Source organism: Bos indicus, chromosome 4, assembly GCF_029378745.1.
Source record: "Bos indicus isolate NIAB-ARS_2022 breed Sahiwal x Tharparkar chromosome 4, NIAB-ARS_B.indTharparkar_mat_pri_1.0, whole genome shotgun sequence".
Classification (NCBI taxonomy): domain Eukaryota; kingdom Metazoa; phylum Chordata; class Mammalia; order Artiodactyla; family Bovidae; genus Bos; species Bos indicus.
The window spans coordinates 94,784,988-94,800,846 of NC_091763.1; the positions used below are offsets into that span (position 1 = coordinate 94,784,988).

At 39.9% G+C, this 15,859-nt stretch overlaps 1 protein-coding gene across 3 annotated transcripts in view; it reads right to left on the reverse strand.

Moving 5' to 3' along the window:
- COPG2 (COPI coat complex subunit gamma 2) overlaps positions 1 to 15,859 on the reverse strand; it is a 200,016-nt gene that overhangs the window by 171,180 nt on the left and 12,977 nt on the right. For all 3 annotated transcript variants that reach the window (XM_019959091.2, XM_019959092.2, XM_070788173.1), the window contains one exon: positions 4,672 to 4,751. In XM_019959091.2, the coding sequence (XP_019814650.1) occupies positions 4,672 to 4,751 (80 nt within the window). The remainder of the gene's footprint in view (positions 1 to 4,671; positions 4,752 to 15,859) is intronic.

Here is a 15,859-nt window from a genome sequence, read left to right on the forward strand (position 1 = left end):
CTGAGCCATCCTTCCTTTTTATAAAGGGCAGCCTGTGTTTAAAGCTGAGGAGTCTTCCCAGCCTGTCTCCTGCCTGCAGAATTCTGGGGCTCTGACAGCCCTCTTTCACTTCGTCTCTGGTCCTTTCAGTCCACGCTGGCAGTGTTTCTGCTGGTGTGAGGTTCTCAAGCGCCTTGTGGGACTACCATATTTGTACAGACTTACTCCACTAGTCAAGAGGTTCCTCCACAGATCTTGCCTAGATAATCCCATCTCTATTTTCAGCTTCTGCTTAGATGCTGAGGGAATCTATGAGTCACACCCTAGATCTCTCAGAGTGGTTTGTGTGAGTGAATATTCTGACCTTTTAATCTGAGGTTTGAGCAAAAGGCTATACAGCAACTGATTTTTTTCCTCTAAAGAATGCTTTCCAAACACACATCTCTTGATTTGAGCATCCTCTGCCATTTTTGTAGGCTGAGAATTTCCAAAATCAGCAACTTCTGCTTTATTTTTGTTGTTTTTGAGGTGTAATTGATCATACAACATTATATTAGTTTCAGGTGTACAACACAACGATTCAGTATTTATCAAGATCTCCTGGTTCACATTTAACAGGTCTCTCCTCAATTTTTACTGTACTCTCAAATTTTACTAAATGACAAAGAGAGAAATCAAGTCACACCTCAACATTCTGCTTAGAAATCTCAGTTAAATATCCAAATTCATGTTTGCAAGCCCCTCTTTCCACCTAGGGCAGGATACAGTGAGACTAAGCTTCCTGCCACACTATAACAAGGATCCCCGTCCCCCAGTTTCTATTAATAATAGAAACTTCTTCCTCATTTTCTCCTGAGCCCTCACCACCAGCACCTTTAATGTCCATGTTTCTGTCAACAGTCTGTTCACAATGATACCTGATAAACGTTTTCTCTATCCTGCTGCTCACTTCCTTCTTAGTCTAGAAGAGGCATTAATGGTCATATTTCTACTAACAGTTTGTTGAAGGCAGTGCAGAATTTTTCTATCATGCTCCCCAAACTCTGCCAGCACATGCTCACTACCCAATTACAAAGCCATTTCCACATTCTTAGGTATTTGTTACAGCAGCCCCCCACTTTCAGGTATCAAAGGCTCTTACTAGTTTTCTTTTTTCCAGTTTTGAGATGTGAGTGACATATAACACTGTCTAACTTTAAAGTGTACAAGGTACTGATCTGATACACTAGTATACTGCAAAATCCAGTAGATTTCAATTGTTGCTGTAACAAATTATCACAAACTTAAGAGGCTTAAGACAACATTCATGTCTTTACCTTGCAGTTCTGTAAGGTGAGGTCCAACACAGGCCTCTGTGGGCTAGGATCAAGGTATGAGCAAGAAGGCATTCCTTTCTGGGGGCTGTCGGGGTTCATTCATTTCCCTGCCTTTTCCAACTTCTGAGGTTACCCATATTTCCTTGGTTTGTGGTCCCCTTCCTCCATCTCCAAATCCAGCAAAAACAGTGCAGCTCTGTGGCCCTGCTTCCACCATCACATCCCTTTACTGAGGCTTTTCTTCAGCCTCTCTCTTCTACGTAAGGGCACTTAGCCTTGTATTGGGCCCACGTGGATAACCCAGGATATACTCCCTATCTGCTGATTAGCAACTGGAATTCCCCTTTGCCATGGACCATACTGACAGGTCCTAGGAATTAGGACAGGGAGGCCTTGTGGGTGGAAGAGTATTATTCTGCCCACAACATCTACTAATCACTTCAAACAAACAAGAAGCAAACCACAATGTAAAGCGGCCTAACAGGACTCAGGTGGAAGTACTACCTACCAGCTACACGAAGGAATGAAAATCCTCAATCAACAGTTGATACTCTATTTTTAACTTTTCCACTATTCAGGGAGACTAGCAATCTCGGTCGGAGAAGGCAATGGCACCCCACTCCAGTACTCTTGCCTGGAAAATCCCATGGACAGAGGAGCCTGGTAGGCTGAAGTCCATGGGGTTGCTAAGAGTCGGACATGACTGAGTGACTTCACTTTCACTCTTCATGCATTGGAGAAGGAAATGGCAACCCACTCCAGTGTTCTTGCCTGGAGAATCCCAGGGACGGGGGAGCCTGGTGGGCTGCCGTCTATGGGGTCGCACAGAGTCGGACACAACTGAAGCAATTTAGCAGCAGCAGCAATCTCGGGGAAGATTTTCTTTGTTTTTGTTTTTTATTTGTGCCACTTGTGGTGAGTTAACTAATCTTAGTTAACTAAGTACCCATTTTCAATCCCTTCTCTCAAGCTTGCCCCTTGGGCTATAAAAGCTAAATACTCACTTTCCTGGCCTCCTAAGGTTAGTCATTACACAGTTGTGCCAATGAAATCTAAAAATTGCCTTGGGAAAAGCTTTTGCATACCTGATGAAAGAGGCAGATGGTGCTGGCTTTCTCTGGCCCCCTTCCCAGTACCCATCCCATCTTGAATGGTGCATTGCCAATAATTCAGGCATCTATTTTGCAATAATGTGAGGATGTCCCAAAGAATTTAAGACATGTCAGCCCTGACACTGCTGAGCCACTGAAACAACACCAGTTTCTCTGCCTATTTTACGTGTTACTATTTACATCTGGCTCTGTTCTTTTCAGCTGAAAGCTTTACTAATTGAAACTTCAACACAACTGCTGGTTAAGCATAAGTATCCTCCTCCAAAATTTATTTTGCTATACAAATATCAGATTCACTTGAATGAGTTATAATTAATAACTATTAACTATAACTATTAATAACTATTTTTCTAAATAACATTTGTTAAATGTCTTAGGACTCTAAATTACACATTCTCATTCTAGAAAATTTGAAAATTATCAAAAGTTTAAAGAATATAAATAGCTACAATTCTAAACACCCAGAGATAACTTACTGGTAATGAATCAGTGTATTTTCAGCCATAAATTTTTATAAATATACTTAGAATATTTTTAAGACTATAAGGAATATACAGACTTGAATCCAACTCTCATTCAGCACTGTACTGAGGACTTTTTCATATCATTAAAGATGTTTCAAAAATATATCCAAAAAATTAAAATATTTCATCAATAATGAATGCTATCTCTGATTGTTTTCTGAGGATAATTTCATAGATGTGGAATTACTGGATTAAAGGGATAAACCCTTTCAAACATTCAACAAATGCTGCCACACTGCTTTCTAGAAAAACTGAACCAATTCATTATTCTACCTCCTGTTTACGAGAAAATCAATATCCCTTACAAGTACTGACTGACTTTTTTCTTTTTTGCCAATGTGATTGGCAAAAATATTGTAATTTTCCAAAATTTATACAGAACTCATAAACTCACTGCAAAAACAAAAAAAAGATTTAAAATGGGCAGATGTGAATAGACATTTTTCCAAAGAAGACATACAGATGGCCAACAAGTACATGAAAAGATGCTCTACTTCATTAGTTATCAGGAGAATGTAAATCAAAACCACAATAAGATTATCACCTCACACCTATTAGAATGGCTATTAACAAAAACACAGAAATAGCAAGCGTTGAGGACATGAAGAAAAGAGAACCCTCTGCACTGCTGGTGGGAATGTAAACTGGTACAGCCATTAGGGAAAACAGTATGGAGATTCCTCAAAAAGCTGAAAATAGAACTACCATATAGCAATTCTATTTCTGGGTATTCATCTGAAGAAAACAATAACACTAATTCAAATATATATATGCATTCCCATGTTCACTGCAGCATTACTTACAATTGCCAAGATATGGAAACAAGCTAAGTATCCATCAATAGATGAATGGATAAAGAAATTGAGGTATATATATGCACTGGAATATTATTCAGCCATTAAAAAGAATGAAATCCTGCCATTTGTGACAATATATATGGACCCTGAGAGCCTTACGTTAAGTGAAATAAGTCAGACAGAGACAAATACCATATAATAGTTCTTATATGTGGAATTTAAATAAGTAAATAAATATACATATATAAAACCAAGCTCATAGATACAGAGAACAGGTTAGTGGATGCCAGAGGCAGGGACTAGGGGTGAAATAGGTGAGCTGCTCGGGTTTTTGGGGTGTTTATTTTTTTTAGTTTAAATAATTTGAATTTAAAAGCATAAAAAAATATTGTAACTCATTCTTGAATTTTTAATTTACATTTTTTGGTTACTAGAGAATGACTAGTATATTTAGTCATTCTAAATGACTAAATGAGAATGAGTAAAGATATTTAGATTCTTTATATTAGTTATTTTATTAATTATCACATGGAGATAACTTTTGAAATAGAAGAGTTCTTTATATATTATAGATATTAGTCTTTTGATGTACTTATATTTTATTTCATAAAGCAACTATAATATAAAATTTTAAATTTTTAAATAATATTTTATTTCAGTGCATCATTTACTTTTTAGTTTTGTTTGATGACATACTATGATTCTAAATGTAATCAATCTATTAGCATTAGCCTTTGTAACTTCCTTTTTTGCTTTATCAGACAGGGATGGTTTTCATAGGATGACAACCACATTTTAGAAAAGAATGCTCTTTGACATTATATTCTTTTTTAAATTCTTATTGGCTTTCTTACAGTCAAAATGTAAAATTAATAGAAAGAGGACAACAAATACTCCACTAAATATTTAAGTATCCCATCCCAGGTTTTAACTATTCACATACCTGCTTGTAACAATTATCACATCCTCAGAGATGGTAGCCATTTCTTTGATGGTAAGGTAGCACATTCTTCTCAATGTTTGCTAAAAAATTATTTATAAAAGGCAACAGGTTATTCATAAGGAAATGGTTTTTTAAACTGTTTGAAATGAGGACCCCAAATAGATATACTTACAAAACTATTCTTAACAAGATTATCATCTACCCTTTTGATATTTGGCAAAACTAATACAATTTTGTAAAGTTTAAAAATAAAATAAAATTGTAGTTGGAAAAAAAAATAAATAAAAAAATAAAAATGTCTGGATGAGGGGACTTCTGTGGCATTCCAGTGGTTAAAACACCACATTCCCAATGCTGGGGGCCTGGGTTTAATCCCTAGTCAGGTACCTAAGATCCTGCATGCTACAGGGTGTAGCCACAAAAGAGAGAGACAGAGAAATGCCTAGATGAGAAAATGTTCAGAATTCTACTATTTCCTAAACACAAGTAACTGATGCACTAAGAGTGGAAAACATCTAGATGAAAATACAAACATTCAATTCATTATATGGGTCTTTATACAGAAACACCCACACTGTGACTCTGACAGTGAGTCCAAAGAGAGGTTTTTCAGAGAGCTAAAGGCGTGTCCTAAAAAATATTTTTTCATTCTTTAAAAATATATACACAGACATGCAGACTCTGTGTTTTCCTCAGTTTAGCATATTTTTCCTTAGGCATTTGTAGTTGTATAACTAACTTCTATTTTCAATTATCAAGATTTCTACATGGATACCTGGATCCAAAATCAGTGTTAAACTAGCAATAATTAAGTTTTGCCCACCCTGTCTCCTTACCTGGATTTCTAATTTTATTTATAAACATTCATACTCAATGCTAGTAGGAGTGGTTCCTCTCACCTGTCTTGCCTCCTTATTTATCAAGTAACTTCAAATTTCTTATGAGTAGTGAAACTCAAATACCTCAGACCCAGCTTGAGTCTGAGCGGTACAAAGGATCTGCTGGAGACTACTGAGCCCGTGAAGGAACAGACAGAACAGAGTGAGGATCTTCATGGTGATTAAACACAGAAAAAAATCACCCCAGAAAGAGAAAGGCAGCACGTGGCAGATGAATGAGGCATACCACATCCATCTGAAGCTACTATGAGAAGAAAGCAAAAAATGAGAATCAAAATTTCAGAGCAAAAGAAAATTTACACTCCCTTGTAATAAAAATCTACCATGAAGCAGAATAAAACTATAGATATGAAAAAAGTAGCTAAAGCACAAAAAATTGAGGCTTACCACTTTAGTCATTGGGGAAATACAAATTATAGCCACATTTCAGATATCACCTCACACCTACCAAAATGGCTAAAACTTAAAAAGAGTGATAATACAGTGTTGACAAAGATGTGTTTTTAACAAGTAAAATATATGACCTAAACAAATACAAAAATGCTGAATAAAATGGGAACAAAAAGATTTTAATATGAAGCCAAAAGCAAAGTGAAGGGACATTCACAGGTGCCAAAGATGGAAAAATAAGTAACTCACAGCCACAGAAGTACAAGCTCAGGGTCTTGCATAGGATAAAGTATCTATAGTCTACAAAGGTTGGGATTCTAAAAGGTATATTTTTCAGGCACAGGGAAACTATTCTAGGTAATAACTCAGAAATACAGCAAGGAGTGAAGAGTTAAAAAAAAAAAGTGGTAAACAGTAACAAGACAGTGTGATATTGGCAAAAGAATGGACAAATACATCAATGCAACAGAAGAGACAACCAAGAAATATACTCACATAAATACAGCCAACTCATCTTTGACAAAGAAGCAAAGGCAACACAATGGAGTGAAAACAGTCTCTTCAACAAATGGTGGCAGAACTGGATACCACAAGCCAAGAAGTTGAATCTAGATGCAAACCTTACACTCTCCTCACAAAATTATCTCAAAATCAATCACAAACCTAAATGTAAAATGCAGAACAATCAAGTTCCTAGTAGAACACACAGAAGGAAACCTAGATGATGTTTATTTAGTATGGTGATGGTTTGTGAGATACAACCCCAAAGGCAAGATCCATGAAAGAAATAATCGATAGGTCAGCCTTTAATACAATTCAACACTGCTGCTCTGCAAAAGACAGTGTCAAGAGAATGAGAAGATAACACAGACTGGGAAAAATATTTACAGAACACATAACTGAGAAAAGATCCAAAATACACCCAAAAAATCCTCTTTAGAATCAAAATAAGAAAACATAATATTAAAATGGGCCGAAGATTTTAGCAGATAACTACACTTAAGAAGATAAAACAGATGGCAAATAAGTATATGAAAGGATGCTGAATGTTATATTCATCAGGGAAAGTTAAATTATTAATAAGACAAGGTATGACTACACCACTGACAGAATGGTCAAAATCAGGAACACCAACACCACCAAGTGCTGACGAGGATGGGGAGTCACAGGATCTCTCTTCACTGTTGGTGAACAAACACTGTACAGCCTCTTTGGAAGACAGTTTGACAGTTTCTTACAAAAACAAACATACACGTAACATGTGATCCAGCAATTGCTCACTTTGACATTTATTCACAGGAGTTGAAAACTTATGTCCACACAGAAACCTGACTTTATACCAGCTTGATTCATAATTGCCAAAATTGGAAGTAATCAAGATGTCCTTTAGTAAGTGAATGGATAAACTATGGGATATCCAAACAACAGAAAGTGATTCAGTGCTAAAAGGAAGCCATGAAAAAAAACAAAAAGGAACCTTAAAAACGTATTACGAAGTAAAAGAAACCAATATGAAAATGCTACATGCTGTTATGATTCCAATTATATGATAAAATAGCTAAGAAAAGAGAAGTGAAAGGCAAAGGAGAAAGGGAAAGATATACACAACTGAATGTAGAGTTTCAGAGAATAAAAAGGAGAGACAAGGACACCTTCTTAAGTGAACAGTACAAAGAAATAGAAGAAAAACAACAGAATGGGGAAGACTAGAGATCACTTCAAGAAAACTGGAGATACCAAGGGAACATTTCATGCAAAGATGGGCTCAATAGAAGACATAAATGGCAAGGACCTAACAAAAGCAAAAGAGATTAAGAAGAGGTGGCAAGAACACACACAAGAACTATACAAAAAAGGACTTAATGACCTGGATAACCACGATGGTGTGGTCACTCACCTAGAGCCAGATATTCTGGATTGTAAAGTCAAGTGGGCCTTAGAAGTGCTACTATGAACTAAGCTAGTAGAGGTGACAGAATTCCAGCTTCAGTTCAGTTCAGTCGCTCAGTCGTATCTGACTCTTTGCAACCCCATGAATCGCAGCACGCCAGGCCTCCCTGTCCATCACCAACACCAGAGTTCACCCAGACTCACGTCCATCGAGTCAGTGATGACATCCAGCCATCTCATCCTCTGTCGTCCCCTTCTCCTCCTGCCCCCAATCCCTCCCAGCATCAGAGTCTTCCAATGAGTCAACTCTTTGCATGAGGTGGCCAAAGTACTGGAGTTTCAGCTTTAGCATCATTCCTTCCAAAGAACACTCAGGACTGATCTCCTTCAGAATGGACTGGTTGGATCTCCTTGCAGTCCAAGGGACTCTCAAAAGAGTCTTCTCCAACACCACAGTTCAAAAACATCGATTCTTCGGCGCTCCGCCTTCTTCACAGTCCAACTCTCACGTCCATACATGACCACAGAAAAAAACCATAGCCTTGACCAGACGGACCTTTTTTGGCAAAGTAATGTCTCTGCTTTTTAATATGCTGTCTAGGTTGGTCATAACTTTCCTTCCAAGGAGTAAGCATCTTTTAATTTCATGGCTGCAGTTACCATCTGCAGTGATTTTGGAGCCCAAAAAAATAAAGTCTGACACTGTTTCCACTGTTTCCCCATCTATTTCCCATGAAGTGATGGGACCAGATGCCATGATCTTCATTTTCTGAATGTTGAGCTTTAAGCCAACTTTTTCACTCTCCACTTTTACTTTCATCAAGAGGCTTTTGAGTTCCTCTTCACTTTCTGCCATAAGGGTGGTGTCATCTGCATATCTAAGGTTATTGATATTTCTCCCAGCAATCTTGATTCCAGCTTGTGCTTCTTCCAGCCCAGTGTTTCTCATGATGTACTCTGCATATAAGTTAAATGAGCAGGGTGACAAAATACAGCCTTGACGTACTCCTTTTCCTATTTGGAACCAGTCAGTTGTTCCATGTCCAGTTCTAACTGTTGCTTCCTGACATGCATACAAATTTCTCAAGAGGCAGATCAGGTGGTCTGGTATTCCCATCTTAGCTATTTTAAATTTTAAAAGATGCTGCTGCTAAAGTGTTGCACACAATATGACAGCAAATATGGAAAATTCAACAATGGCCACGGGACTGGTAAAGGTAGGTTTCATTCCAATACCAAAGAAGGGCAATGCCAAAGAATGTTCAAATTATTACACAATTGTGCTTATTTCACATGTTAGCATGTAATGCTCAAAAATCCTCCAAGCTTGAAAACTATGTGAACTGAGAACTTTCAGTTGTATAAGCTGGATTTAGAAAAGGCAGAGGAACAAGGGATCTAATTGCTAACATCCACTGGATCATAGAAAAAGGAATTCCAGAAAAACATCCACTTCTGCTTCACCTGACTATGCTAAAGCCTTTGACTATGTGCATCACAGCAAACCATGGAAAATTCTTAAAGAGATGGGAATACCAGACCACCTTAGTCTCCTGAGAAACCTGTAGGCGGGTCAAGAACATCAGTTAGAACCAGACATGGAACAACTGACTGGCTCAAAATGGGGAAATGATATGTCAAGGCTGTATTTTGTCACCCTGCTTATTTAACTTATATGCAGAGCTGCTGCTGTTCAGTCACTCAGTCATGTCCAATCTCTGCAACCCCATGGACTGCAGCACACTAGGCTTCCCTATCCCTCACCATCTCCAGAGCTTGCTCAATCTCATGTCCATTGAGTCAGTGACTCCATCCAACCATCTCATCCTCTGTCGTCCCCTTCTCCTCCTGCCTTCAAACTTTCTCAGCATCACGGTCTTTTCTAATGAGTTGGCTCTTCCCATCAGGTGGCCAAAGTACTGGAGTTTCAGCTTCAGCATCAGTCCTTCCAATGAATACCCAGGACTGATTTCCTTTAGGATGGACTGGTTGGATCTCCTTGCAGTCTCCTTGCAGAATCCAAGGGACTCTCAAGAGTCTTCTCCAACACCACAGTTTAAAAGCATCAATACTTTGGCGTTCAGCCTTCTTTATGGTCCAACTCTCACATCCGTACATGCCCACTGGAAAAACCATAGCTTTTACCAAGCAGTTGTGTGGCGCAGGAGCGGCACCCTGCCGAGAGAAGACACTCCACGTCCAAGGTCAGAAGCGGCGGCCGTGAGGAGATACCCCAGGACCAAAGCCAGGAGCAGCAGCTGCGCTTCGCTGGACAGGCAGTGTGGAGATACGCCACGTCTAAGGTCAGAGAAATCCCAGTAAGACGGTAGGTGCTGGAGTGGCTATGAGATAACCCCACATCCAAGGGCAAAGGAGAAGGCCCAGCAAGATGGTAGAAGGGGTGAATCTGCATTTAGAATCAAATGTCATTCCCTCCAGAGATGCTCAGAAGTCTCAAACAAACCTTGTGCACACCAGGGCCCAGGAACACAACAGAGACTGAGACAGAACTGTGCTTGAGCGTCTCCTGTGGAAGTACGGGTCGTCGGTGGTCTGCCGCAGGGAGAGGGGCTCTGGGTGCAGCAGACTTGGGTATAGCATAAGCCCTCTTGGAGGAGGTGCAGGTTGCCATTAACCTCACCATAGAGCTGCCAGAACTTACACAGGACTGGGAAATAGACTCTTGGAGGGCACGATAGAACCTTATGCACCAGGACCCAGGAGAAAGGAGCAGTGACCCCACAGGAGACTGTCCAGACTTGCCTGTGGGTGTCTGGGAGTCTCCAGTGGAGGCGTGGGTCGATGGTGGCCTGCTGCAGGGTTGGGGGCACTAAGTGTAGCACTACATGCCTGGGATCTTTCAAGGGAGGTCACCATTATCTTCATTACCACTACCATAGTTTGGCCCCAGGTAAACAGCAGGGAGGGAACACAGCTCCACCCATCAACAGAAAATTGGATTAAAGATTTGCTGAGCATGGCCCCCTCAGTCAGTCTCTCCCATCAGGAAGCTTTCATAAGCCTCTTATCCTTCTCCATCAGAGGGCAGACAGACTGAAAACCACAATCACAGAAAACTAATCTAATCACATGGACCACAGCCTTGTTTAACTCAATGAAACTATGAGCCATGCCACGTAGGGTCACCCAAGACGGATGGGTCATGGTGGAGAGTTCTGACAAAATGTGGTCCACTGGAGAAGGGAATGACAAATAACTTCAGTATTCTTGCCTTGAGAACCCCATGAACAGTATGAAAGGCAAAAAGATAGGACACTAAAAGAGGAACTCCCCTGGTCTGGAGAAATAAGTCCAGAAAAAATGAAGAGATGGAACCAAAGCAAAAACACCACCCAGTTGTGGATATGACTGGTGATGGAAGCAAGGTCCAATGCTGAAAAGAGCAATATTGCATAGGAACCTGGAATGTTAGGTCCATGAATCAAGGCAGATTGGAAGTGGTCAAACAGCAGATGGCAAGAGTTAACGTTGACATTTTAGGACTCAGCGAACTAAAATGAACTGGAATGCGTGAATTTAACTCAGATGACCATTATATCTACTACTATGGGCAAGAATCCCTTAGAAGAAATGGAGTAGCCATCATAGTCAACAAGAGAGTCCGAAATGCAGTATTTGGATGTAATTTCAAAAACGACAGAATGATCTCTCTTTGTTTCCAAGGCAAACCATTCAATATCATGGTAATCCAAGTCCATGTCCCAACCAGTAATGCTGAGGAAGCTGAAGCTGAACAGTTCTAAGAAGACCTACAATACCTTCTAGAACTAACACCCAAAAAAGATGTCCTTTTCATTATAGGGGACTGGAATGCAAAAGTGGGAAGTCAAGAAACACCTGGAGTAACGCAAATTTGGCCTTGGAGTATAGAATGAAGCAGGGCAAAGGTTAACAGTCTTCCCAAGAGAACGCACTGGTCATAGCAAACACTCTCTTCCAACAACACAAGAGAACACTCTACACCTGGACATCACCAGATGGTAAATACCGAAATGAGATTGATTATATTTTTTGCAGCCAAAGATGGAGAAGCTCTATAAAGTCAGCAAAAACAAGACTGGGAGCTGACTGTGCCTCAGATCATGAACTCCTAGTTGCTAAATTCAGACTTAAATTGAAGAAAGTAGGGAAAACTACTAGCCCATTCAGGTGTGACCTAAATCAAATCCCTAACGATTATACAGTGGAAGTGAGAAACAGATTTAAGAGACTAAATCTGAAAGACAGAGTGCCTGATGAACTATGGATCGAAGTTTGTGACACTGTACAGGAAACATGGAGCTAGACCATCCCCAAGAAAAAGAAAAGCAAAAAAGCAAAATGGCTGTCTGAGGAGGCCTTACAAAAGCTGTGAAAAGAAGAGAAGCAAAAAGCAAAGGAGAAAAGGAAAGATATACCCATTTGAACGCAGAGTTCCAAGAATAGCAAAGAGAAACAAGAAAGCCTTCCTCAGTAATCAATGCAAAGAAACAGAGGAAAACAACAGAATGGGAAAGACTAAAGACCTCTTCAAAAAAAATCAGAGATACCAAGGGAACATTTCATGCAAAGATGGGCTCAATAAAGGATAGAAATGGTATGGACCTAACAGAAACAAGATATTAAGAAGAGGTGGCAAGAATACACAGGAGAACTGTACAAAAAGATCTTCATGACCCAGATAATCACGATGGTGTGATCACTCACCTAGAGCCAGACATCCTGGAATGTGAAGTCAAGTGAGCCTTAGGAAGCATCATTACGAACAAAGCTGGTGGAGGTGATGGAATTCCAGCTGAGCTATTTCAAATCCTAAAAGATGCTGCTGTGAAAGTGCTGCACTCAATATGCCAGCAAATTTGGAAACCTCAGCAGTGGCCACCGGACTGGAAAAGATCAGTTTGTATTCCAAGCCCAAAGAAAGGCAATGCCAAAGAATGCTCAAGCTACTGCACAATTGCACTCACCTCACATGCTAGCAAAATAATGCTCTAAATTCTCCAAGCCAGGCTTCAACAATACGTGAACCGTGAACTTCCAGATGTTCAAGCTGGTTTTAGAAAAGGCAGAGGAACCAGAGATCAAGTTGCCAACATCTGCTGGATTATCAAAAGAGCAAGAGAGTTCCAGAAAAACATCGATTTCTCCTTTATTGACTATGCCAAAGCCTTTGACTGTGTGGATCATAATAAACTGTGGAAAATTCTGAAAGAGATGGGAATACCAGAGCACCTGACCTGCCTCTTGAGAAATCTGTATGCAGGTTTGGAAGCAACAGCTAGAAATGGACATGGAACAACAGACTGGTTCCAAATAGGAAAAGGAGTACATCAAGGCTGTATATTGTCCCCCACTTATTTAACTTATATTCAGAGTACATCATGAGAAACGCTTGGTTGGATGAAGCATAAGCTGGAATCAAGATTTCTGGGAGAAATATCAATAACCTCAGATATGCAGATGATACCACCCTTATGGCAGAAAGCAAGGAAGAACTAAAGAGCCTCTTGATGAAGGTGACAGAAGAGAGTGAAAAAGTTGGCTTAAAGTTCAACATTCTGAAAACAAAAGATCATGGCGTCCGGTCCCATCACTTCACAGCAAATAGAAGGAGAAACAGTGGAAACAGTGGCTGACTTTATTTTGGGGGGTTCCAAAATCACTGCAGATGGTGACTGCAGCCATGAAATTAAAAGATGTTTACTTCTTGGAAGAAAAGTTATGACCAACCTAGATAGCATATCAAAAAGCAGAGACATTACTCTGCCAACAAAGGTCCATCTAGTCAAGGCTATGGTTTCTCCAGTGGTCATGTATGGATGTGAGAGTTGGACTCTAAAGCTGAGTGCCAAAGAATTGATGTTTTTGAACTGTGGTGTTGGAGAAGACTCTTGAGAGTCCCTTGGATTGCAAGGAGATCCAACCAGTTAATCCTAAAGGAAATCAGTCCTCAATATTCATTGGAAGGACTGATGTTGAAGCTGCAACTCCAATACTTTGGCCACCTGATGCAAAGAGCTGACTCGTTTGAAAAGACCCTGCTAGCATGTGAAATGAGTGCAACTGTGTGGTAGTTTGAGCATTCTCTGGCATTGCCCTTCTTTGGGATTGAAATGTAAACTGATCTTTTCCAGTCCTGTGGCCACTGCTGAGTTTTCCCTATTTGTTGGCATATTGAGTGCAGCACTTTAACAGCAACATCTTTTAGGATTTGAAATAGCTAAGCTGGAATTCCATCACCTCCACTAGCTTTGTTCATAGTGATGTTTCCTAAGGCCCAGTTGACTTCATACTCTAAGATGTCTGGCTTTAGGTGAGTGATCACACCATCATGGTTATCTGGGTTATTAAGATCTATTTTGTATAGTTCTTCTGTGTATTCTGCTGAGTACATCATGTGAAATGCTAGGCTGGATGAATTGTAAGCTGGAATCAAGACTGCTGGGAGAAATATCAACAACTTCGGATATGCAGATGATACCATTTTAATAGTGGAAAGCAAAGAGGAACTAAAGAGCCGCTTGATAAGGGTGAAAGAGGAAAGTGAAAAAGCTGACTTAAAACTCAACATTTGAAAACCTAAGAATATGGCATCTGGTTCTATCACTTCATGGCAAATAGATGGGGAAACCGTGGCAGATTTTATTTTCTTGGTCTCCAGAATCACTGTGGACAGTTACTGTAGCCACAAAATTAAAAAACACTTGTTCCTTGAAAGAAAAGCTATGACAAACTTAGTGTGTTAAAAAAGCAGAGACCTCGCTCTGCCGAAAAAGTATCATATATTCAAAGCTATGGTTTTTCTAGTAGTCATGTATGGATGTGAGAGTAGGACCATAAAGAAGGCTGAGCACCAAAAAACTGATGCTTCCAAACTATGGTGCCGGAAAAGACTCTTCAGAGTCTCTTTGATAGCATGGAGATCAAACAGTCAATCCTAAAGGAAATCAACCCTAAAATTTCATTGGAAGGACTGATGCTGAAGCTGAAGCTCCAATACTTAGGTCACATGATGTAAAGAGCCAACTCACTGGAAAAGACCCTGATGCTATGTAAGATTTAGGACAGGAGCAGAGGGGATGACAGAGGATGATATGGTTGGATGGCATCACTAACTCAATGGACATGGCTTTGAACAAACTCTGGGAGACAGTGAAGCATAGGAAGCCTGGCATGCTGAAGTCCATGGGGTTGCAGAGTTGGAGATGACTGAGCTGCTGAACAACTAACAACCCCTAATCTGAGACCTGTAATCTGCCCCAAGGAAATGAACTAGTACAAGCATTGGTTTTTCTTCATATCATAATCCTGGAATTTTTGTTAATCTAATATCTGGAAAACTACTGTGAGGGATATATATATATATATATATATATACACACACACACACACACACACACAAACATACACATACACACACACACACACACATATATATACTTTTTTCTAGGCATTTTTGGTAGCAGGGAAAATCTAGCCTCTTCATCATGGCTAGAAACAGAACAGACATGTACTTTTTTTTTTTTTAAAGTCATGTGCCTGACAGGATCTTAGTTCCCCAACCAGGGATTAAACTTGCATCCTCACGCATGAAAACGCAGAGTACTAACCACTGGACCACCAAAGGATTCCCAGAAAAGTGTTATTAATATCAAAAACATATGGTGCATCATCGAGTTACTGTTTTTAAAAACTATGTATTTATTTGGCTGCTCTGGGTCTTCACTGATGCACATGGGCTTTCTCCAGGTCCGGGCAGCAGGGATTACTCTTCGGGTGCAGTGCACCACCTTCTCATTTTGGTGGTTCCTCTTGTTGTGGAGCAGGGGCTCTAAGGCATGCAGGCTTAAGTAGTTGTGGCAAGTGGGCTTAGTTGCCTCGCAGCATGCAGGAACTTCCTGGACCAGGGATCGAACCCATGTCCCCTGCATTCGTAGGTAGATTCTTAACCATTGGACCACCAGGGAAGACCTATCCAGTTACTCTTTTATTATTTATTTCCAACATTA